At 31.1% G+C, this 24,947-nt stretch overlaps 3 protein-coding genes and 1 long non-coding RNA gene across 4 annotated transcripts; 3 read left to right on the forward strand and 1 right to left on the reverse strand.

Annotated features, from left to right (window-relative positions):
* Window positions 1-5,350: 5,350 nt before the first annotated feature.
* Window positions 5,351-7,094, reverse strand: EPF1 (epidermal patterning factor 1). The gene is made up of 2 exons (XM_085741569.1): window positions 6,751-7,094; window positions 5,351-5,790 (listed from the first exon to the last, which is right to left on the reverse strand). The coding sequence occupies exons 1-2, from the start codon at window positions 6,848-6,850 to the stop codon at window positions 5,513-5,515; spliced, it is 378 nt and encodes a 125-aa protein (XP_085597695.1). The 5' UTR covers window positions 6,851-7,094; the 3' UTR covers window positions 5,351-5,512.
* A 2,922-nt stretch (window positions 7,095-10,016) lies between these two features.
* Window positions 10,017-11,128, forward strand: LOC146950521 (NDR1/HIN1-like protein 6). The gene has a single exon (XM_085746433.1). It carries the CDS (start codon window positions 10,116-10,118, stop codon window positions 10,776-10,778), a length of 663 nt encoding a protein of 220 aa, XP_085602559.1. The 5' UTR covers window positions 10,017-10,115; the 3' UTR covers window positions 10,779-11,128.
* A 4,403-nt stretch (window positions 11,129-15,531) lies between these two features.
* On the forward strand, window positions 15,532-20,842 carry LOC146950522 (uncharacterized). The gene is made up of 6 exons (XM_085746434.1): window positions 15,532-17,366; window positions 17,483-17,615; window positions 18,318-18,421; window positions 18,644-18,815; window positions 19,014-19,151; window positions 19,250-20,842. Exons 1-6 carry the CDS (start codon window positions 17,326-17,328, stop codon window positions 20,648-20,650), a joined length of 1,989 nt encoding a protein of 662 aa, XP_085602560.1. The 5' UTR covers window positions 15,532-17,325; the 3' UTR covers window positions 20,651-20,842.
* A 3,236-nt stretch (window positions 20,843-24,078) lies between these two features.
* On the forward strand, window positions 24,079-24,744 carry LOC146950523 (uncharacterized). Its single transcript, XR_015025480.1, has 3 exons — window positions 24,079-24,146; window positions 24,430-24,573; window positions 24,652-24,744. It is a non-coding gene; the product is annotated as an uncharacterized LOC146950523 (long non-coding RNA).
* Window positions 24,745-24,947: the final 203 nt, after the last annotated feature.

Raw genomic sequence — 24,947 nt, forward strand, 5'->3', positions numbered from 1 at the left:
TTGATGGATTGAAGATAAGATGAGACAAATGACGGTGACTTTGCTGATGGAGCTAAGTCGCTCCATAAGAGACGTAGTCCTATAATAAGAGATGATACTAAAGGCTTGTTGAAGTAAATATAGTTCCTAACAAAAGGTTTTTGTTGAATCCCTAATAGCATGAGCTTCAAGATCACATAAGATAAGAAAGTCTATATAGAGAAGCTTGTCTTGTCTATTCCATAGGTAATATGTAGGATTAGAGAATTTTTTTTTACCCCGTGATCGAATTGTGGCCAAAGGACAAAGATTGTCTCCTGTGACACAGACAACAAGATCATGAGCAACAAGAAGAGAGCGAATTTATTTGTACCAATCAGGATAGTTGGTAGAGTTAGTTTGATCTGTAGTTGAGTCGTGGTGTTGAACTCTGAGATATTTTTGTTCTTATGTAAGAGGTGTTTCATCGGCCATTTTAGATCGTATGATGTTGTTACGATTTAGAAACAAAAGTTTGATCCCATAAACTTTAAGCTAACCCTATATGAGCACCTATATCATGTCATATTCAAACACTCATCCAATTAACGAAACTCTAAACCTTTGGCTGCTTATGCTTTTCTTGGATTAAACCTTACATTTGTTATCAATATGAGCACCCATATCATTTTCTATTCAAACACTCACCCTATTACACCAAACACTACACCTTTTGGATGTTTATGCTTTCCTTGCTTAAACCTTATACCCACAACAAACTCGAACCCTGATATGAACCATGTATGTGTGCGTACACACACTACAACTTTAAAAACAACAAAATATATGTGTCAAGAAGACATGTTCAATTCATGAAAACTATCACTATCCATCAATCACTTCAACCGTACCCATGGACCCTACAACCGTTCCATTAACATAATTTATTCCTACTCCATTTGTCCAAAGACCCTATATGAGTTCAGATTTACATCATTTATCTACCTTTCATATACTATATATTTACAAAAGAGATAGACACAATTACTCCTCAAAACTAAAATGAATTTCACTAATTTATTAAAATGGCAATTCTTGAAGACAAAAGGAAAAGAAATGATCAGCTGTAAGTCACAATGTATGAATTTTCTTTATAATTTTCCTATTGAACAATTGACATATTCACTTTAATTTCATTTTACCTATTCTACATATTCACTTTAATTTCATTTTACCTATTCTAATGAGAGAAAGGACAATAATTTTTTTTTGTGCCAACCAGATTCGAGATATTTTTTATGCATTTTCAGAGCATAGAAAACGACTTGAGCGTACTAATACTAATTTTTTTTTGGTGTAGTACTAATATTAATTTGATACACACTCCACCATAATGTTCTTTAATAAATATAACAAAATCAGTAGGCCACACTCCCAAGATTGAATATTCAATTAAAGATACTTTTCCCATTCCTCTTGAACAAAACATTTTTCACGAACTGAAATCCTACTTAAATTTGAAAAAACAAAAATAAAACTTAGACTAATCTCTTATATTAAATTACAATATTTACATATTTGTTTAACATTAAATAGTAATTTCACTAAGCATAGTATTATTGAATGTATGAAAAGATCCACCATAATTTTAATTATTTTTTGATTTCCTTTAGATTTCTATCAATGGAGATAAAAATGTTTGGGACACTGTCCAACATTTAATATAAATAACTCTTTTAGTCAAAATTCGAACCATATTATAGAATTTAATCTCATTTCTAGACTCTACCTCAGTTGATAAATGACCACAATATTTCTGACTGATTTTAAATAAAATAACAGCAAAAACCGGTCCCTTTCATTTTAAATGTGAGAATGACGTTAATTTTAGGAAGAGAGTTGATAGCATTTGTCGTTGAGTGAAAACTTGGTTAACATATGTGTATCATGGCACCACGTGAAGAATGAGGACTATTTCGTTGTCGTCGACTCATTCAAAATGGTAATTGTTGTAGATAACAGATTTGGATAAGATACGGTTAAAATGCTGCGTGGCAAACGTAGCCTCAACCCTCAAACAATATGCATGTGCAATTAAGATCCTTAACTCAAAAAAAAGTAAAAAAAAAAAATACTCCACTATAAGCTTTGTTTTCATAATGAATTCTGCAATTCTACCAAAAGAAAATAATGAATTATGCAACCACTTGAAAGCGATGTATATCATCATCATCGATCCTTAACTCAAAAAAAAGTAAAAAAAAAAATACTCCACTATAAGCTTTGTTTTCATAATGAATTCTGCAATTCTACCAAAAGAAAATAATGAATTATGCAACCACTTGAAAGCGATGTATATCATCATCATCTGTCCTTCCATAGAAAATCAAATATCATCTCCGAAACAAATCTTTTGGCATTGTGTTGGTTTTTATTTGGTAGTTTAGTGGTTTGATGGACTTTTTGGACCTCTTGTTAGCATAAAAAGAACAAATTATATATTTGCGGTTGTTAGAAATTGTGGTTGGGTCTAACATAACTTTATAAAATCGGCATTTAAGGTGAGGATTGTCTCCACTTATATAAATATTGTCTGGTCATCTCTTATTTGTCTGATGTGGGTCTCTTTAACAGACCTCTTTACGACTAGCATTATTGGGCTTGGTTCGTTGACATAAATGGAGGGTGATCTGATAACGGAAACCTGATAGCAGGTGACCCAATGGTTCATAAGGTGAGGAGTGTCTCACATTTATAAATTCTTATCAAGAGTCATATCTATGTTATGTGAGACTTGAGTTTTTTTTTTCTTTCAATACACCGCCTCACGCACAATACTCTTTTTGGGCATGGTGTGTGGATAGATAGGTGGCCCTTCAAATCGACAAGTTCTGATACTATCTTAGAAATCGTGGTTGAGCCTAACACAACCCCACAAAACTGGCTTGTGAGGTGATGATTGCACCCACTTATAAACACATTGCATGACCATATCATATCCGACGTGAGACACTTTAACAATGATTATCGTTAAATTATAAATGCTCTAATTTATGTATGAGAAATGATATTTAAACACCCATTTTTTTACAACTTTTGTGACAATTTTTTCTCTCATACTCACATTAAGTTTTTACTTTCTCTCCATGGTTTTGGTTTTTGTGGCAATACCTCATTTTCTTTGTAAAATTTTGGTTGTCTCAAAAATTGTCACGTAAAGAATGTTCAAATAACACAAATTTGTATGTATTGACATGGATGAACTTAAATCCACCAGAATTAGGCTACACCAGCTGCTCCTGTACCACACCTCCACTCACTTGCCACATCACTAAATCTCGACCCTAGATTTGAAGATATAACAAAGGTTAGACATTTTGAAACATTTAGAAAATGAGAGACATAATTTGTGATCGAGGGAAGATAGGATCACCAATTGCAATTGAAACAAACAATGGTCCTATCCTGTTCCAATAAATACATTAAAAATCGTTTTTAATTCCTCTAAAAAAAATCTTCGAACAACGGTTCTTCAAGTATTTTCTACAGGCAATTTTTATCTTTATTTTATGTCAACTCATGTGTAACATTCAGATTTTTGAATGAGTTTTTGAAGGCATGTTTTGAATATTATAAAAAAATATCCCATAAAAATTTAAATTTTTATGGGATATTTTTTTATAATATTCAAAACATGCCTTCTAACAGAAGATTAGTTAAATATGATTTTTAAGCATCGAGAACATAAAAATTCTTATTTAATTTGTCCCATCTTAAAAAATTACAAACTTTTGCAAGAAAATTTTGTATAATGTACTAAACATGAACGAAAAAAATAATTCAAAATTTCAAAAGATACACATGGATTGACTTAAACGCAAGAACCAAAAATTTTGTCTTAAAATATTTGAAGAACCATTGTTTGATAAAATATTTTAAAGAGATTTAAAATGAAATTTAATATATTTATAGACATAAAAAACATATTAAACCATATTAATTAATCTCCAAAAAGGGCAATAGTGAAAAAATTTAAGTTCAAATAAACCATGCATGCATATGGATTAACAAGGGAAACAACCCATTTTTGGTTTTAACCCTAGCCAAAAAGAGCAATAATGGACTTTTTATACATCCGGATTTTAAACTTGAATATTAAAAAAATTATAAAATTGCAGTTGTCACAAGAGATGTTCAAACCATGTAAAGAGCTCGTTCATATTCTAAAATTTAGACGTGTAAACTGAATTTTCGTCGTTCAAATTCTAAATTAACCGTAGTTGATTTTTCGTCTTTTTTAATTGGCAGAAAAACACGGCCTAGAGTCTGGAAATCAAGGGACATTTTTTTTAAAAAGGAGGGGCGCATGAGTGTGTGTGGGTGGAGGCAGGTGGTAGTAGTGGTGTGGCGGAGGTGGGAGAATGTAACTTATAATTTAGGCTCTACTTATACAACTCAAGCTCTGAAGTCTTGTTAGGATTTTTGGATGACATTCTTTTTAAACTCCATATTCGATTTAAGGACAGAATAATTTAAGGGGTTTAATCCTATCGTCTACGTGCATGGGTCTCATTTAAACCTAGAATGTAGCTTTGTATGTACATAGCTCTCAAAATCGAAACTAGATGAATCCAAACATGAATGATGCATTAAATAACACACTCCAAAGTCTCAAATGAGTTATTCTTGGATCACATTTATATGTGATTGTACCATGCATGTTATACGACAATAAGGGAGCAAGTCTCTTCTACCCACATTTTAAAAATATCACATGTTTTTGAAAGAATAATTATAGACGACATATTTTGTTTAAAAATACACTTTCAAATTAACGATACTAATTTCATGTTTTTCTTTTATTTTTCTAGATGGATATATTCGGAGCAATATCGATGATGTGGAAAACCCATTCCCAATAAAGCAAGAAGATTACTCTTCTCACTTATGAAATTGATCATTCATTACATCTGTGACAATTGCCATTTTTTCACTGACAGTTAACTGCCGCTGACACTTTTAAGATCAGTGTAACCGACTTAAAAAGTGATTGAACCGGTTTAAAAAGTGTCAGCGGCAATTAACCGCCGCTGAAAAATGCCGAGTGGCTATTAATTACCGCTTATACAATGAATGTGTAATTTCATAAGTGAGAAGAGTAATTTTCTAAAAGCAAAAGGCAGGGCTTCCAATAGTAGTAGCCCATTTATTTAATAATTTATGGCCCAAGAGGCCTAGTCTATAATTCAAGCATTTTTTTGGTTTTTCTGTTTGAATTTCTTCAACACTCAGCAAGATGCTTTCCTTAAAAAACCAATGCAATGAATATTCATAATCTCAACTCTCAAATATTAAAAGTTCATTCTCAGTAAAATCAAGTAAACACTTCTAATTGTCACAGTGCCAAAAACCATTTTCATTGCTAGGAAACCGTTTCCACCATGTTTGACAACAGAGAGAAATTTCATAAATAAAAAATAAAAAAAAAAGAAACTAAAAAAAACAAAACAAGGAAAATGGGCACTATATATATTACACCAAGTTAGAACCAATTCTATGGGACAGGATAGGACTTGTTATGGCACATGCATTTGTAGGCCATTGGACATGATTCAGCCTCTGCAAGGGATGCACAAACTAAGCTGACCATAACCAATCTGCATGGTGAGCATGATCCGCATGCATGAGAACAATCCGGCAACCTCGAACCAGCTACTTGCATCGTGTCCGGCCGCCGCGTATGTTTTGATCTTCCTTTCCAATGCAGATTTTGTTTTGCCCCTTTACTTTCATCTATTTTGTTTCCCACATCAAGATCTGAATGTCCATGCCCTAATTAACATGAAAATTAACACAACATTAATTTGACACATTAAATTAATACACTTAGCCAAAAAAAATTGTTTTGCTACAATACTTCTAACCAATTTAGTATGCATATTTTAGTGCTTTTTTGAGTGGTGTAACTTGTATTATTATTATTATTATTATTGTTGTTGTTGTTGTTGTTGTTGTTGTTGTTACTTTTATTAATATTAAATTCAAACTCCAAAAATTGAATTGAGTGAGAAATTAGTAACAAATAGAGAGTTTTTTTTTGTTTCAGACAACAATTCAATATTTTTTTCTTTCTAATAAATTATATTATAAAGTCAGTATATGAATAGTTAAGCGTATCAAGAAAAAGCAAAATTAGTGGAAAAAAAATGGCTCACTCTAATTTTCACGTCACAAAATTTAGTGACAGAATTAGGGTGCGTTTGTTTCAAGTTATATTTATTGATTCCCGGGAATAAAATGATAGGAATATATATGCCTATGTTTGTTACAAGTTTACTAAATTTTATTCCCGGGTATAAAATGTTCCTGAGAATAGAAAAATTTTCCCAAGGAAAAGGGTGGGAATAAAGTTCCCATGGAGATGGGAATAAATTCATAAATAGTTACCTATTATAATCCCTATTTTTATGGTTCCTAGGAATATTATTTAGTAAACCAAACATATTTTTTCTAAATACCTAGGAATAAAATTCCCATCTTTATATTCCAAGGAATGTTATTCCTAGGAATAAATTTGATAAACTTGAAACAAACACCCCCTCTATAAATTTTCCCTATTAATTTAAGTATTTTTAATTGTCATGTTTGAATATGTTAATGAATAAAGCAATAAGAAAATAACTGTAACAATTAAATCTAAACTTTCCATATATTTTTTTTTTATTAATGTCATCTATCTAATAATTAGTAGATTTATATATAGAATCTTAAGTAAAAAAATTGGAGACTTACGCGAATTTGAGTGACTTATGTGCCTTGAAGAGGTGATGATTGGAATATAAAGTAAAATAAGGACAATTGCAGCAGCATAGACCAAATTCCTCTTCATCATGGTTAATTTCTCTTGCAATTTCAAAATGTTGAGTGGCTTATGTGCCTTGAGATGTTCTTCTTAGTTCTTAGTACTTGGTGAATGGTGTGAAGAAATGAAAAATATATATAGGTAGAAAATAAAGCATGGAATTGAAGCGGTTCACAGGCAAGAGGAGAGTGTGATAAGGGGTTGTCACATGAAAGAGGGTGCGAATGAAGATTACTCATACTTAGATCACAAGATTGCTTAAGGTTTTTCTTGTTTGAGGGAAAAAAGAGAAAATAGTAAGAATTTAAAACATAAGAGTTAAAAGTGCTTCTTTTACGTGATTGCTTGCATAGTCAGCACATGTATTTGTTAGGTAGCATAAATGCAGCCTCAATTTGCACTTACATTTGTGTGCTATCACCATTTTTACTATTTAATTAATGTTCATGTGCTTGTGTGCTACCTAGTTCGCATAATAAATTTAGCAACCAAAGGCTTTGAATGTGACTGCCATCAATACCTTCTCTCGCATAGTATACTTATAGGCTTAACTAGCATACTCCTAGTATTTTTGTATGGTACCAAAAAAAAAAAAAAACTAACATCTTCGTATAGAGGCATTCTATACCCTATACCTAGATATACTTTACCATTATAAGGTAGATCTAGAGTCCTATATATAAGCAAAATTTCGGATTCATATCTTGAGGATAAAAAAAATTGTTATTGGAAGAAGAAACTCTACTAAAATTGGCCTTAGACAAAGATTAGTTATTGATGTAACTAATTTATACTTCGCATTAATAACATGGTTAAAAAACTAGATATACTTTTCAAAGTCTTTCTGACTAAATATATTATGAAAGATCATATTATATCGAAAAGTTACATTAAGAGTTACACTCATTAAATAATATTGTTGATGTGACTCTAAACATTACGTTTTGCCGTAAAAATCATGTCACGATGAGGATTTGACCATGCCACGATTTCTTATCTGCTTTCCAACGACTTTGTGTACTACAACAATTGCGGCACGATTTTGGCCAAATCGCAAGGCAATTTATTCAGGACTATAAGAGCTAGAAAATGCAATTTTTGTCCAATTTCGTTGTGAATCTCATGAAATGAAAGGATGGAACTTTTAAAAAAGTTAGAGACTGAATTTTAAGGGTCTTTGAGTGAGATTCTTGGGTTTGAAAACATTGTAAACACATTGGGTGAGTGAAAATCTTTAAGTCCTTTGATCGAGCGAAAGATTAAAAAATTGATAGAAATTAAGTTGTTCTCGAAGATTAGAAAATTGTTATCCCATGAGCAATCCCAAACTTAAAATTTTATCATGACATAAACATTTAAATTTCTAACTAACCCCAAGTAAGGTGGATCATTTTATATTTTGATGATTGACATGTAATGCAACTTAAAACATAAAGAAATGGATAAAAGGCCAACAAGGGTTACAACGCATAACATTCACAGGTAGTCAAAATGACTCAAAGGTACCAAACAAGTTGTCTTAGTGTATTCATCTATCACAAGTATAACAATTAAGATCAAATTCAACTTCTTCAATAAAAATAAAAATAAAAAGATCAAATTCAACTTCTGAAGGGTGACACTTGCAAGGATAATCAGATATCAAAGAAGTTAAAGTGTTTAGTTTACAAAGCTCTCAGCCTAGGATAATGGAGAGAGTAAAGAAGCTAAGAACTCTACAATTCGAATTCTCCACTAATTAACCAGACAATTTTTGTAATTTGTCTTATTTCAATTGTTCAACTAAGCAGCTCGATCGTTTAGAATAATAGTTATTACAAAAGTTATGGAGTTGTTGATGCATGAACTAAGGATAGAAAAACTCAAATTGATCTTTGTCTAACAGGCCTCTATATGGAAAAATATATTTTGCGTCAATTTGAGTTTGTTTAGTAGGCCTCGTTAAGTGATACGAAACAAAAACATCAGGGGGATTCGTATCGCTTAACGAGGGATGTCAGCTCATTTGAAAGTATTTGTTGGATTTGAAGCCAGATGTTTATGTTTTGCATTGCAAGTCGACATGACTGAGCTTTCGAAGCGAAAGTCTAATGTTGTTACATATGATAGAGTCGTCTCTCTTGTTGACTATGAGTATAGAAATAAGATTATTTGTTGTTGATAATTGTTCTCAAAGCTTCATGTATCGATCACCCGCGATCTAAATCACATCACTATATTGGAAAATGCTTAATAAAGCGACAAAAAACAACCCGACAATTTCCCGAATGAAATTATAACGCTACTCAATTTCAAGTTTGACCAAAACTTACTGCCATGACTTCTTTATTGTCGGTCAAAGCATGTTTTGATTGGACGGCGACAATTCGTGAAGCATTCGGGACAAAACTACTCGGCTCGCGATAAATAGCAGTCCTCCATTATATTTTATATTTATTTCTTTTATTTTATACTATTTTAGTACGTATTTGTTTTAATAATATAAAAAATATATATTAGAGCGCTTGAAATATTTTCAAGTCCTTTTAGATTTTTAAGATAACTTATATTTAAAAAAAAAAAAGTGAATCTGATTGAATCTAACAAAATCAACTCATTCTTTCGTTTGGTTTGTTTTAGATTTCGTGAGAAAAAATTGTAAAAAGCAAACCAAAACCAAATAGATTGTTTCGAATTTTCCCTCTCTTAAAATCCAAACCAAATGATATTTTAGACCCCTACATACTACGTACCCAACAATCCAAAAGGGTAGGGAGACAACATAAGAAATGGGGGTACCATTATACATTTTTTATGCGCTCGCGCGCGCGCACATATATATATATATATATATATATATATATATATATATATATATATATATATATATATATGGTACTCATTATTCATCGAGTTTGTATATTAACTACATTATTACATATGATTAGTCTTTAAACTAATCACAAACTAATGAGTCATGTTAATTGGTTTTGTCTAATTTCAATTAGCCTTTTCTTGAATTAGCATGTCGAATTATAGACAGAAAGTTGGAATCATCAACAACCAAATTCAACAATAATAATAAACAAGTGCCTAAATTTAGGGAGGCAAAGATAAAAACAGTAGAATCCAGCTTGAGCTCCACAAAACATGGACATAGAGAAAAACCTTGTACATACATACATAACAAAATTCTTAACCAATTGAAGATTCTCTATAAACAAACAAACAACAAAAAAATTCGTCATGTATAATCTCAAGGAAATTATTCAATGTTAATAAACCATTGAATTATCACCTTCAACATATTTTTACCATGGCAAAAGAGTTTTATGTTCCTAAAAGATATGAATCATTAAATGATCGTAGAGGGTACCATTCCAACCGGGGCAAAAAAAAAAGTGGATTCCTAAGGTGTTGTTGTTGTTGTATTTGCACCCTATTTCTTATATTAATTATCATTATATTGGCAATTGCTCTAACCGTATATTTTCTTGATCCAAAAGTACCTACCTACAATGTTGAAAATCTTGATGTAAAAGATTTTGATTTACATAATGGCAACAAACTACGCACTAGCATTAATGTTGTTCTAAAAGCAACAAATCCAAATAAGTATATTGCTTTGGATTATTTAGCCAATGAAGTTAGCATGGCATATTCAGGGTCCACACTTAGCTCAGGGCATTTTCCTCCTACCTTGCAACATGGTCATGCCACAACAAATTTAAATGTGATATTGAAAGGAGATGCTGATTTTGGTGCTACAATGCAACTTCAACTATTGAAAGACCAAAAAATGGGATATATTCCTTTGTTAATAATGGTGAAGGTTCCTATTCAGCTTGTGATTGCTGACTTTGTTCATCTTAAGAAATTTGTTGTTCGTGTGAATTGTTCAATGGTTATAGATTCGTTGGAACCCAACAAAAAGCCTAAAATATTGAAGAAAGAGCTCACTTATGATTTCCATTTGTGAAGAATCATTTATTCTTTCTAACTTTGTATTTATTTTCTTTCAAGCACTCTATTGAATGATATTCACATTAAGAAAGATATTGATTCATATATCTCATAAGCCATATCAAATTGCTCTAACATTTTCGAGTTAATGGTAAGTTTGGCATAATCACAGTGTACCACGTTGATTTTACGGTGTATATCATATTGTACACTTTAGAATTTCAACAAAATCATGTTTCCACCCTAATTTCATCATAAAAAATATTGTATTAAAATGATTTTAAGTTAATGATGCAAATCATCATAACTTAAACCTATGTAATCTTTTTTGGAGCATTTTGAAGGATGCGTGATTAAACTATTTAACTCTATGTTTTCTTTAATATTTTGTCTCATTATTGTACGTTAACCATGTACTTGTCATCGATCATATAAATAACTCATGCATAATGAAAAAGGTTTATGCCAAAGTTAGTGAAGAAGCACTAACATTTTTTTAAGAAAAATGAATAGCACTAACATGAGCCTGAAGAAGTTTTTAATTAACTTTGTTCTGTTTTTTATACCAGCATGCTTCTAATATTAAAGACTGTGTCCAGAAGCATGCATACATCAAATGCAAAATGAATACATAACACAAACTTTAATATTTGGCACCTTTTGTATTAAATGCTAGCAACCAATTAATATATTTAATCTTAGATTATAAAAGAAAATATTAAGACAAATTTGCTACTACCAAAAAGAATATGCATGGATGACCTTATCATATTGGACCGATATGTGCTTATAGTATATAAGCTTTTGTTTGGCAATTAACAAAAGATTAAGAGTATATATATACCAAAACTTATCTGCACACAAACATGTACAAGCAAGGACAATGCTGTGTACTTTTATATAAAAATCAATTATGTGTACGTTTTCAATTATTAGGCATGCCTTTGTTATTTTAACACGAAGTGTTCTAAATAATTGAATCTGAAAAATCACTTCCCTGTCCAAGTATCAATAAACCAAATGAGGCGACTCATTCATATTTAAGTTTTACACATTCATATCTAGTAAAAATTTCAACAGAGCAAGTTTGAGATGGATTTCATTACAAGCTAGAGTGATATTTTTGAAACTCAAATAAACAAAGGATTTTCTTATCTGAACGTATAAAGCACCGATACAAACATATATAGATATTAGACACAATACTGACACATAAACATCGATAATATTTAAAAAAATCAAGCGATTCAATATAAATGTGTTGGTCAATTGAAGTGTTACTGACACATAAACATCGATAATATTTAAAAAAATCAAGCGATTCAATATAAATGTGTTGGTCAATTGAAGTGTTGAAGCCATATAGAAATTTCATTTCCCTAATAAAAAAACTATCTTTGATTGTAGATCTTAGGGAGAACCGCATCCTAATCAAATAAGAGGATAGTGGATTTCCTAGAAGGAGAAATTGTCAGTAATAAAAAAATGTTGAGTAGTTGACATGAAATTGTAAATTCAATCTAATTTAAAATTAAAAGGTTAATTTAGTCTATAAAATATCACTCTTATATCAATTTTATCTATAAACTATTAAAATAAGAGTAAATTACACTCCCCTCTCCTAAGAGATGTTTGAATTACACTCCCCTCCCTTCTTATGTTAAAATATACACTTCCCTCCCTTGAAAAGTAAAATTTATACTACCATCCCCTTTGAGATGCTTGAATTGCAACCCCCTCCCTTAATAATTAAATATGTCCTACAATTTAATCTATTTTAACATAAATAAATATTTTTATGATATATACTAATTTTGAACTATCATTTAAGAAAAATAAATTCATTTCTTTATAATTTAAATGTCAATGATAATTAAATTTAAATATTTTGTTATTATTTTTAATTTAGAGTATAAAATTCACTTTTAAATAACCATACTTTATCGACTTTCATAATTTTTAACATATTTTTATTTTATTTTGGGTTGTTTCATATTTTATAATAGGGTTTAAAAATATATGTTAACGAATTTTGAATAAAAAATAGCGAAAAATATGTATTCAAAATTTGATTATATTAAAATGGATCCAAAATACTATTTTTCTTCAAAGTGTGTTAGATTATTATTTTTTTGCTAGATTATTAGAAATAAAAAAAATATTGAGGGAGTAAAGCGTAGATTTTAACATAAGAGGGGAGGGGAATGTAATTCAAGCTTCTCTCAAGGGAGGTGAGTGAAATATTTTCTAATATGTTTTGAAAAAGAGGGGAGGAAAGTGTGTATTTTAACATAAGAGGGGAGATGAGTGTAATTCAAGCATCTTTGAGGGGAGGGGAGTGTAATTTACTCTTAAAATAAACTACAAAAATTTTAAACTAGACTCCCATCAATCAATTTGATCCCTAATTGATGGGTGGAAGTATAGTTTAAGGACATTTTAGTTTATTTTAATAGTTTATGGACCAAATTGATGAGAGAATGATAGTTTAAAGACTAAATTGGTTGTTTATTCTTAATTTAAACCTCTTTACTAGCGGTCTAGTTAAAAAAATCCTTTTACATTGTTTTTTTCAAATGTATCAATAATATTTTACCAATACATTTTGAAACTAGTTTATTCCTTATCCAATTGTTCAACCCATGTATTGTCAGCGAATAAGAAAACAAAGCAAAACCATAGAACAAAAATAGCATTAGGATTCTCACACGCTAATCAAGATAATGACAACCACCTAAAGTACATCTTCATTATGTCATGCTGCATAGGATTAAAAAAAGGGTTTGCTAGAACACACCCACTAGTTTTTATGTGGAAGTGTTTTAGCAAGTTATAACTAAAAAGTTAATAAATACACCTTAAGGTGTATGCTGCTATAACACACCTTCTAACAAAAACAAGTGGGTGTGTTCTAGCAAATCCTACAGGCATTTGCTAGGATACACCCACTTATTTATTAGAAGGAGTATTTTAGCAAGTAAATAACTAAAAAGTGGTTAAATACACCCTAAGGTGTAGCTTTGCTAAAACACTCCCACATAAAAACTAGTGGGTGTGTTCTAGCAAATCCCTTAAAAAAATACGCAAATTTTAAACTATAATTGCACATTTTAATTTCTTGGGTTTGAAGTGTGAATGATTATATAGAAGTGGTATATACCGTTGTTGCTCCCCGAACTCCCCATCAAGTGGTAAAAACTTCGACTTGGTGGGAGAATGAGAGTTGGATGCTCTTTAGGTTAAAATGTTGGATATATAAGAGAGTTGACACATATTACATATACATAATACTTTAAAGTTTATGAAGTATTGGTTCATTGTTGTTCTCGTACCTCCGAACTCCCCAACATAACTTTTGTCACATAAGAATAAACTAAATTATTTTTGGATCAATTTTATAGTGCACAAGTGAAACAAGTCTTGCATCATACATAAACTAACTTTCACTATTTGATCAATAAATTTCATCATCGAATTAAATGAGATATATAATATAGCTTATCAATCCAATGATAAAAAGTACACTTATGCATATGCAAGACTATTTTATAAGTAGGGTTTTTCTAGAAGCCACTCATGAAGGTGTCTTTTAGCAAGCTCCATCTTAAGGTGTAATTTCCACTTTTTAGTTATAACTTTGCTAAAAGACACCTTCATAAAAATTAGTTGGTGTCTTTTAGCAAATGCTCATAGAATAACTTGCTAAAAGACACCTTCATAAAATGTGTCTTCTAGCAAAACCCTATGTGTATATGTATATGTTAGACAAAGTCTGCTTTATAGATTTATTTATTGATCGTGCCAAGCCTTTATCCATGACCACGCCAAAGCAATGGCCCCCACTTTGGTGGTAAACCCTTGCATGAGTTGGTGAACCGTAAACGACGCAGATGAATTACTTATAACATGGAATACACAAGTGGTAGGTTAAATTGGTTAACGATTTTGAAATTTTGGTTACTTGTATGGTGAAGAATAATTTATCAATTTATTTTGAGTAAACCATCAAATTGAAACCCAAAATCGTGAGAGTTAGACCGTTTGTAACCACAAACTTATAAAAGAGCAAATTTCTCCCTCAATATGAATTACAACCAGTAAATATACTCTCACAGCTATGTAGGTGTTGGGATTTCACATTAAATGACATTGTGGTTTGTCACAAATGTGATATGACATACTTCTTTGCAAATTACAAAGAAGTAATTTGTCTTAAAATAATTTAAATTAGAGAGTATTTTACCTAAAAAAATTGAACATTTGAAGCAAAATGTGCTACTACCTCCGTCCCAATTTAATTGACACAATTTTGTTTTTCACACATATTAAGAAAAATGTATAAATAAAGGGGAAAGTGGAATACTCCCTCCGTCCTGGAATATCTGACTCATTTTCTAAAAAAAGTGTTCCAAAATAACTGAGTCATTTCAATTTTCAATACAACTTTCATCATTCCCAATACAATATAACACTAAATAATACTACTTTTATCATTTCCAATACAATATATTTCACTTTCCCCTTTATTTATACATTTTTTTTAATCTGTGTGAAATGAGCCAAGGGGTCAAATAAATTGGGACGGAGGGAGTATATTGTATTGGGAATGATAAAAGTAGTATTATTTAGTGTTATATTGTATTGGGAATGATAAAAGTAGTATTATTTAGTGTTATATTGTATTGGGAATGATGAAAGTTGTATTAAAAATGGAAATTTATTTTGGGACACTTTTTTTTAGAAAATGGGTCGGTTATTTCGGGACGGAGGGAGTATGAGTTTAGAATCAGCCAATGAGGGACCCCACTTTCTATCTAACAAAGAATATTTGCAGCCAAGAACATTCGATGCGTACTTGTTACGGTTTAGTACAATCAACAATGATCAATCCTGTTAAAAAACAGTCCCATATATATGTGCCATTCCAGCATCATAGGTCCGCGTGCTAGATTCTTTTTTGTGTGAAGAATGTGTTTTGTTTTCATCAATGAAAAAAAAATAGTAAGTACAATTTTAATTAGCGACTAAATTATGAATTGAAGGTTAGGTATATATCCAAAGTATGCAGTAGGTTATTATCACTTAAAAAATGGACGATTTTATAGATTAATGACATGCTTGAATTGACAATGATTTTGGCATAAGCTACATTTGGAGCTTCGACAAAATCACAACTAATTGAAAGTTGCATAACAAATGAGAACAGGTGAAGCGCAGTGATGCGGTGAAAGCGGTACTAGTATGTGGATAGGGGGTGCAGTAGTAGCAAAATGTAAAGTGTAGTGATGCTACGAAAGCAAAATGTAAAGCGGTGGATGGATATAGTAGCAACTAGCAAGTTAATATGAGAACGATGATAATGAGTAGTCACAGGCATAGCCAAAATAACAACGACATTATTTTGTTGCAGGGACGGAGTTAGAAGAGAGACCACCAGAAGCTACGGTCCATCGATGAGACAAAATTTTCAAAACATTTTTGAAAAATGAATTCCATTGATGTTTCATTTGTTCTCGCTTCAAAAAGACCCTTTTATTTCTTTTGAGAATGGAGATAATCCTAACTATCTACGGGTGACCTTAGATGCATATTTAACATTGATTTACAAGTTACTGTTTAATTGATAACATAATTTAAGTGTGACTTTTTATATTATCAACTCTTTTTTTTAATAAATAAATAAATAAAATAGAATAAGGGAGACACTCATATGTAAAGTCAGACACATACATCAACCTCATTAAAAATTAAAGATGTAATTCAAGTATAACCTACTCATTGCATAATTTCAAACTAGAATTGAACCCACACTTAAAATAGGTATAAGATAGTGCCATATTTCATAAAGCACAATAAATTCCTAAGCATAGTACATCAAACCATCATATATTTATAGTGTCACTCTCTAAATATCATTTCCGAAACTTACTTGGGTTAGCCTGACAGAGTTGGTTTGTGACATTGGAGTGTGCTCCTCTTAATATTTTAAATTCGATTTTTCACGGTGCCAATATCGATGTGCTCGTTTGGTTTCTTAAAAAAAATATCATTTATGAATATTTTAATCAATCATTATAAATTATAAATACTATTGGAGGTGGAATGGATGCATAATTAGGATGCACAACATAATTGTTTGTAGTGAAGTGGTACGTGATTAATTTGTACTTAGTTTATACCCAAAAAAAAAGGTACAAACTTAGTAATAGTAATATGGCCATCGTGGTCACAAACATGAACAATTTGATATCCATATGGTATGCTTTTTCCACGGGCGTAGTTCTAAAATCAAAGTGCATAATTGACATGTGTCCACAAAACTAGCGACTAAGTTGTGTGTGGAGCAGTTATTTGAAAAAGAGACCACACAATTATTGTCACATTGGTATAGACAAAACATGTTCAATTGAATTTAACCCACTCTCTTATAAACAAAACAAACACGACCAAAAACTCTTATATTCGTGGTGGTTGATCAGTTATTCTTAATACAATGTTCTTCTCCCAACTTTTTCTCATCACAACAATTCTTCTCTAACTTTACCTTGTATTCATTTTTAGATATGTTTGACATATTGTTCGGTTGGTCCAAAGCTTCAAAATGGTAACTATACTAAATATGTAAATTAAAATCATATGCATGTATGTATGTATGTATGCATGATTTCATGTTTAGTTTTTTCTTTATGAGATGCTGATGATAATTACCTTGTTTTACAGTAAGAAGGCTATTAAGAGAGCTAGGTACAGAATCAAGCTTCTCAAGAACAAGAAAGATGCAATAGTGAGGCAATTAAGAAAAGACTTGGTTGAGCTAATACAAGGTGGTTATGAAGAAGCTGCTCTAAACAGGGTAATTTGTTCATAATAACATTAACATAGTAATAATATTACTATTTTTTTTTGTTTGTACTAACTTGAAAATAATTTCATTCTGAATCACTAATGTAAATTTTGATTTATATATTGTTTATTATGATTGATGAATCATATAGAATAGAACCGTTTCAACCTCTATAGTTCTTTGTAGAAGAGCCTTTCATGAAGCAAACTTCACCATGCTTTCATTTTATCTTTATTAATACTGTAATTAATTCAAGGTGCATAATAAGTCACAATCATGTTCATAATATATCATGTATGTTCAGAAGAAAACAGATACGAAAACACAAACAAATTTTATTGCAGGGTTCGGTCAATTGTGCATGTGTTTCCGACTAAAGTACCTTTCTATTATTTTATTCAAGCTTAGAGTTACAGTTTACAACTTGCGTTTAAATATTACGGTCCATTTTACGATATTACACTTGAACTCAATATTCATTGTCTCAAACGACTTGTCCATTTATTAAACTATGAGTCATACCAAACAATTACAATACAATAAGGAGGTACTAAGAACAATATCTCACAAGACTTAAAACTAAGATCAATTATAAATTATAAAAAAAAAAAAAAAAAAAAAAAACTTTAGGTGGAAATCTGAAAATCTAATTATATTTAGTGACTTAGCTCAATACTGCTTTAATTTCAACAGATTTTGTCGAAATTTCAGGTTGAGCAGCTAGTGAAAGATGAAAGATTGGCAGCTGCATATGAATTGCTAGACCAATTCTGTGAATTTATCTTAACTCAACTCTCCTATATCCGAAGGCACAAGTAAAGATTGCTTCCTACCTATCTAATCTATCTACATGTTTGGAACAGCGATGAGTTTGACACAGCAGCACCGTGATTTTGTTAAAGCCCTAAACGAAATTATAGTTTTTGTGTCAAACTCACCATCAATCCAAACATGAACTATATCTAAATTAAGTAAATTTCTCAAACTTCTCACACTCACCAAAAATTTCTGATGGTTCAAAACTTTCCTTTAATCAGGGACTGTCCAAATGATATAAAAGAAGCAATTTCTAGTCTTATATTTGCATCTGCAAGATGTGGGGATATTCCTGAGCTCTTTGTCATCAGGATACTGTTTGGAAAACGTTATGGTGAGCAATTTGCAACTACAGCTGTGGAGCTATTTCCAGGGAATCTTGTTAACAAACAGGTACATTTTTGTTCCTTTCAGTGAAGGACTATGTAGCACCGACAGTTTTGATCCAAAACGTGTCCTATATTTGACATATGCCAGTGTCTGACACCGACACAAATGTTAATGTCCGTGTTTGCGTATGTGCTTCTTAGGTAAAGTAAGTCGACATTTGTTAATGAAGTATGCATACTCATGAAAGTTATAAATTTACAGTTAAGAGAGAATTTGTCGGGGAAATATGTGCCGGAGGATATGAAGTACAGAGTGGTGGATGAAATAGCTAGAGATAATAACTGCCTCCAACAAAATGTTTTAGCGATAAAATACAATCCTCGTTGGCAACAAGTGCAGGTTCATTTTTCTATACTATATGGTCAATGTAATCATATTTATGAACTTATGATCTTATTAATTAATAGTAGCAAATAATGTTGATTATATTTGTGCAGCTGAAAGAAAACAATGGATATCAAGTAGTGGAAAGTGATGCTCAAATAAATGCCTCAATTTCAGAATCTAAAGTCCATCCTTCAGAGATTGAAGTGGTAGAAAGAGTTTCTAAACCATGTGAATCTTGTGATAATCGTCGCAAATCAAGCTTTGATGATTCTTCTACAATTGTGTCTATTGTTCAGCAATATCCTCGGTATATCATGAGCTATCCTATCCAAAGTAAAGTAGAGAAAGTAGTAGAGGTAGATTTTCCTAAGCTACTTTCTACTTTAAATTCTAGTTTTCGAAACAAGGAGGAAAAATTGGCATTAATATCTTCATCAGAAATGGTAGACTATGTTGATGACATTGAGGAATATCAAATTTCTTTATCACAAGAAGGTTCCTGTCAGGACAAAGTGCTATTCAAATTCAACTCCTCAGGCCTTTTCAGGAGTGAAAAAACTCAATTTGATTGTGAAGAAAGTGATGTAGATCAAGCCGAATCACCAAGTGAGTCGTCAAGCATAAGGAGCTCAAGAAGGAATAAAAGGAACCCTAGGAAAAGATCAAGAAGAAGATCATCCTCCATAGAAAACATAGACATTGTGGATATTGGAAACATGATTTATTATCAAAAGCCATGTAGAAGTCCCTCTACTCTTAAGGATGTTAGTGCTCATGACAGCAGAAAGGATCAGAAGAAACTGATGTTACATAGTTTCTCGGAAACGGAAAAAAATTTACAATCATGTCAGAGTGAAGATAGCAACCAACCAGGATTGTGTCCAGCAGAAGAGTGTAGTCTTCCACAACATAATGAACCAAGGTCAAATTTCCGACTAGAAGAGGTATCCAAATTTAGTGTCCAGACGTGCCTCGAACAGGGTTATCTCATGTCGAAGGAATCCGATGGAAACCAAATAAAGAGTGAAGATAGCAGGAGGAGAAAAAATTTCAAACAAAACATTAGAGGATGCAGCTTGGACCAGCCTTGTTATTTTTGCCTATATGATGAAAAAGACTGTTTGGAATCTCAAACTTTGAATCCGAAGAGAGTGATAGAAGCTACACATGTTGAACAAGGAGTTATGCTTGATGAATGTTGTCATTGTAGACCCTTTAGTGAAGTTGGTATTGAAAACAATGAAACAAAAGCAGAGATTATTGCCTCAAACAATGTTTCAAATCCAAGGACTAATGGTTCTCTTACAACAAGAACAGAAACAGAAGTTCCTTATTCAAGGGCCATGACAATGCCACAAATGAGGCAAAGAAAGGGAAAAGATAAGATGTTAAGGACATATTCATGTCCTTCTCAACATCCAAATCATGTTCATCCTAAGTTGCCAGATTATGATGATATAGCTGCCAAGTTCACTGCTCTCAGGAGAGAGTACCTAGAAAACAAAGACTAGAGTAGCAGTAGAGAGTCATATACATAGAATTAGTTAGTATAGCACAGGAATATTAATTTTTGAATTATTCATTAAGTAGCTTTCAGTGAGATTGTTTCTAGATACCACTAAATATTCTTTGATATTCATCTATGTAAGATTATACATGATTGAGAATAGCAAGATAGGATTTTCCTTCTTTAGCATGAACAATTCATTTAGAGTACAAAATGATTAATATAAATAATTAATTAATAGATCAAGAGTTAATATTATACGCCCATGTATGATAAATTATGAACTTGTTTGAACCAAACATTTTATGTATATGGATGACTATTGAATCAATGTAAACATTGTATCTATTCATGAAGAAGATGAAAAAGAACATGATGAAGAGTGAACATAAATTCTAAAGCGTGTTTAGAATACACTAACCTTTAGGTTTGATTCGCTCCCACAAGTTATGTCAACCAGATGTAAAAGGGTATACTGTGAATCTCATTCAGGATACTTTAAAATCTTTGACGTGACTTAAAGTTCTGTCAATTTAAAATGGTAGTTTACATAATAAAGTTTTGTTAATTTCTCTCACGCGGTAGAGAAAAGAAATAATGATTTAATATTATTTTCGACATAGTTTTTACTCACAAGAATGTGGTGTTCCATGTCTTTTTTCTGCCTCCAAAGTGTCTATTTATACAAAAACTTATGTCATCTGATGAAGAGAAACAACTATTTAAAAGAGTTTGTTTATAAATTATTATACATCATTTCTCTAAAAGATCTCTATTTAACTATTACAACTATCCAAATTTATATTTTGAAAATTACTCTCACATATTTCCTCACATTACTCTTTGTGATATTGGATATATCAAATTTTTTGGGTGAATGTTGGAGCACATCATTGCGTTAATATATCTCAGAAAAAGAAAACTTGCATTAATGAAAAGAAAAGCAAAAACATACATTAATGTTTTTTTTTTTTGAAGAGGCTAAAATGAAATTATATTACCACCACAAAAAGGCCTTCCTGGCACAAGATGTGCTAAGGAAGAAACACCAAAATCCAAACATTGTCAATACATTAATGTTAACTTAAAGTGGTAGCTAGGTTCTAATAGTCCTCTCTAAAGTGTAAGAAAATAATTAAGGTTGAGACTCTAAGGCTTTGTTTGGAGTTTGGAGGAGAAGGGAAGGGAAGGGAAGATTTTGTAAAGATGAGATTAGAGAGAGAAAAAAATAGAAAAATCTTTTAAATTTTTTGAGACAGTGTTTTTGAAGAGAAAGATAAATTATTAGTTATGATTAATGTATTTTTAATTTTGAAAGTACTGTAATAACATAGATTGAATTTGAAAAATTTACTCAAACCCACCAAAACCCTCCAAACTCCTCCTCCAATACAATATTTTAGTTCCTCCAAGGAGAATTTTGTATTATGAAGGAAACTAAACCTTCCAAAGACATCTCCTCCCCAAGCTCTCCATTAATTTCATTTCTTCCTTTTTTTACAAGTTCTTCCCTCCCCTCCCCTTCCCTCAAAACTCCCAAACAAAACCTAAATGAAGTTAATGACAAATGGACAAGGAGGAAACAACATGGATGACTAGCCCATTTATTTAAAGATAGAATATTTGCTTTGGAGCTTACTTTCTTTTTGGTAAAGTAAAGTATCATTTGTGTGCAACAGCAAAAATTAATTCAATCTATTGAAGAGAGACTTCTCTAACATATGCTATTACATACGCATCGGTCATGATCGTGTAATGATATATCAAATTTTAAATTGATTAGTTATTTTAAATACTAAGAAGATTGCATTTATTACCATTTCACTAATACTAGAAAAACATATATCATTCAAACATATTCCAAGAAGATTGCTTTTTAGCACTTAGCAAATGCTCATTATTACCATTTGTTGAACAAAAAATAATTACTGTTAGCTTTAAAACGGTAGTTAATTTCCATTTAGCACTTTTTAAATTGGTGTAATTGATTTAAATAAATTTCCGAAATGGCAATTAATTGTAAGCAGTTGATAGGTGCTTAAAGAGCAATTTTCATTCATTAAAGTGAACTACAGGCCTTGGTTTAAGTTTCTGGGTAGCCATTGGGCTTCCCCAATATAATTTGGTTTATCTCCATAAGGTTATACCCTATACTCATACATTTGTACCTTCACCCCTACAAATCACTTATAATTCCAATTTTATCCTTCTTTTTTTTCTATTTAATTTTTTGCACATTTATTTTCACCCTTATTTTTAACATATTCAAATTCTACATGACTTCACTCCTACATGACATTCAAGATATGAATGTTTGGGATAATTCAATTCAAGTGACATTTACAACTGTCAAAATAGTTTCCGGTTTGTTATAATTTCACAAAATTCATATTACCTTTCCAAAAATTCAAACTGAAAAACAACAATAAAGCTATATCCAGTTTGTTGTTCATTCACGTAAAACTAAGCATAACTTTTCTAGAATTGGTAATGTGTTCTTTACGATCATTTCCATGTGGATTGTTTACAAAGACAACATTTCTGGACTCCTTTCCAATCATTTTAGAAAACAATTAATAATAAAAAAAACATTATTTTTTAACAATTTAATAAAAAAATTGTGTCAGAATCCATCATAATCATTTCGAAATCCTTTATATGGCGGAATATGGAGTTCGTCACAATGGACTATCTCCAACTAAAGGCATATATGGCTTTGGTGTTCATATTACAGTTGTTACCCGTCCTTATGCATGGTTAGTTTTCATACGATGAACATTCAACTTCATACATTATTATTATTATTATTATTACTATTATTATTATTATTATTATTATTATTATTATTATTATTATTATTATTATTATTATGTTAGAATGCATTTAAGATTTAGTTTTTCCATGTTTACAATTCACTTTATTGTGACATTGATGAAAATGGATTTAAACATTTGGTCCTATGTCGTGTCATAATGGGGAACATGGAGCTTCTTCGTCCAGGCAGCGATCAACTTTGTCCAAGTGGTTGCGAATATAATAATGGGGTGGATGACATTCAATGTCCAGAGTACTATGTGGTTTGGAACATGAACATGAACAGACATATCTATCCAGAATTTGTTGTCAGCTTCAAGGCCCATTTGGATGTTGAAGGTGATGTAATGTTACTTTAGAATTTTTTCACCTTGTGTGTTAGTGTTATATATATGCTTTTGTATAAAATATGATTTACAATTTGGCATTACATAATTATCACCGAAATGTGAAGGAGTTAATCATTGACAAACTAATTAATGTATAATTCTTTTTAACATATTAACTGCTTCACTTGTGTTTGACAAAACAATAATTTGTTTATGCTGCTAAGCTGTATGATTGATATTTCTTTCAACATCAGAAAAGTCTTCCTGATCACGACACGTGGTATTTCTTTTACAGAAAATGTTTATTCACATGAGAGTAAGAAAAATGGCTATGGGGATTTTACAGTGGAGGACATTGTAAGTTTTTTCATAAGTTTTACATCTCATGTTTTCATGGTTTTCTATGTAAAAGCAATATTAATACAGATTTTTTTAACTGTTTTTTTAATCTAAGAATGATATCTATAGTGTACAACTTTCCACCTTAATATTTAATTTTTTTTCTTCTTATGATTTTAACACATTCATATGCAACATTTTGAGGCTTTCATCTTCTGAGATTCGTTTTTTGGTTTTTAATCCTATAACTTTTTGCTTTATTACTTTTATCCAAATAATTTTGGTTTATGGGATACCTCAGGCAAATGCTACTAGTGTCCCTCCTAACATTGGAAGATGTCCGAGGTCCCCCTGGATTCCATTTATCACGCTTCTTGCTTCCATCAGAAACATGCTTCCTTCCCGCATTATGTTTTTTGTTGATGCCCATTATGAATTGTTGAAGGTATGTAGATGAGTACCAATTGATTCATATGTCTTAAATAATAAAATATTACTAATGTATCATGTCATGCTTATGCAGTCAAAGAAGATTTCCCGTGATGATTTCATGCAAAAGTTAAGGTTGATTGTTGGATCTAATTTTCTGAAATCTGCAATGTATTCTCATTTCAAGGTACCAAATGATTTTTTCAAGAAGTTTAGTTTGGCTTTGAAGTATTATACATTTTAATTTTGCGTTGTCTTTATACGTTACATCAAAATCATTTGAAGTTGCAGTTGTAGAATCATACGAAATATCTCTTGCATTTTGATTATGTCTCCTAATTTTTAATTGGCTTCTTGCAGACACCACTAGGTGGAGGATCAAACGGCTTA

The sequence above is a fragment of the Medicago sativa genome, chromosome 2 (assembly GCF_051527215.1).
Source record: "Medicago sativa cultivar Bolivia chromosome 2, Bolivia_mono, whole genome shotgun sequence".
NCBI classification, from domain to species: domain Eukaryota; kingdom Viridiplantae; phylum Streptophyta; class Magnoliopsida; order Fabales; family Fabaceae; genus Medicago; species Medicago sativa.

What these genes read in the sequence shown, in the direction of transcription:
- EPF1 (XM_085741569.1), bottom strand. Translation starts at nt 6,850, where the DNA reads ATGATGAAGAGGAATTTGGTCTATGCTGCTGCAATTGTCCTTATTTTA. An exon ending in CATAAGTCACTCAAATTCGC is followed by an intron (nt 5,791 to 6,750) that starts GTAAGTCTCCAA and finishes CATGTTAATTAG; the next exon opens with GGCATGGACATTCAGATCTT.
- LOC146950521 (XM_085746433.1), top strand. Translation starts at nt 10,116, where the DNA reads ATGGCAAAAGAGTTTTATGTTCCTAAAAGATATGAATCATTAAATGAT.
- LOC146950522 (XM_085746434.1), top strand. Translation starts at nt 17,326, where the DNA reads ATGTTTGACATATTGTTCGGTTGGTCCAAAGCTTCAAAATG. An exon ending in AAGAAGCTGCTCTAAACAGG is followed by an intron (nt 17,616 to 18,317) that starts GTAATTTGTTCA and finishes TCGAAATTTCAG; the next exon opens with GTTGAGCAGCTAGTGAAAGA. An exon ending in TCCTATATCCGAAGGCACAA is followed by an intron (nt 18,422 to 18,643) that starts GTAAAGATTGCT and finishes TCCTTTAATCAG; the next exon opens with GGACTGTCCAAATGATATAA.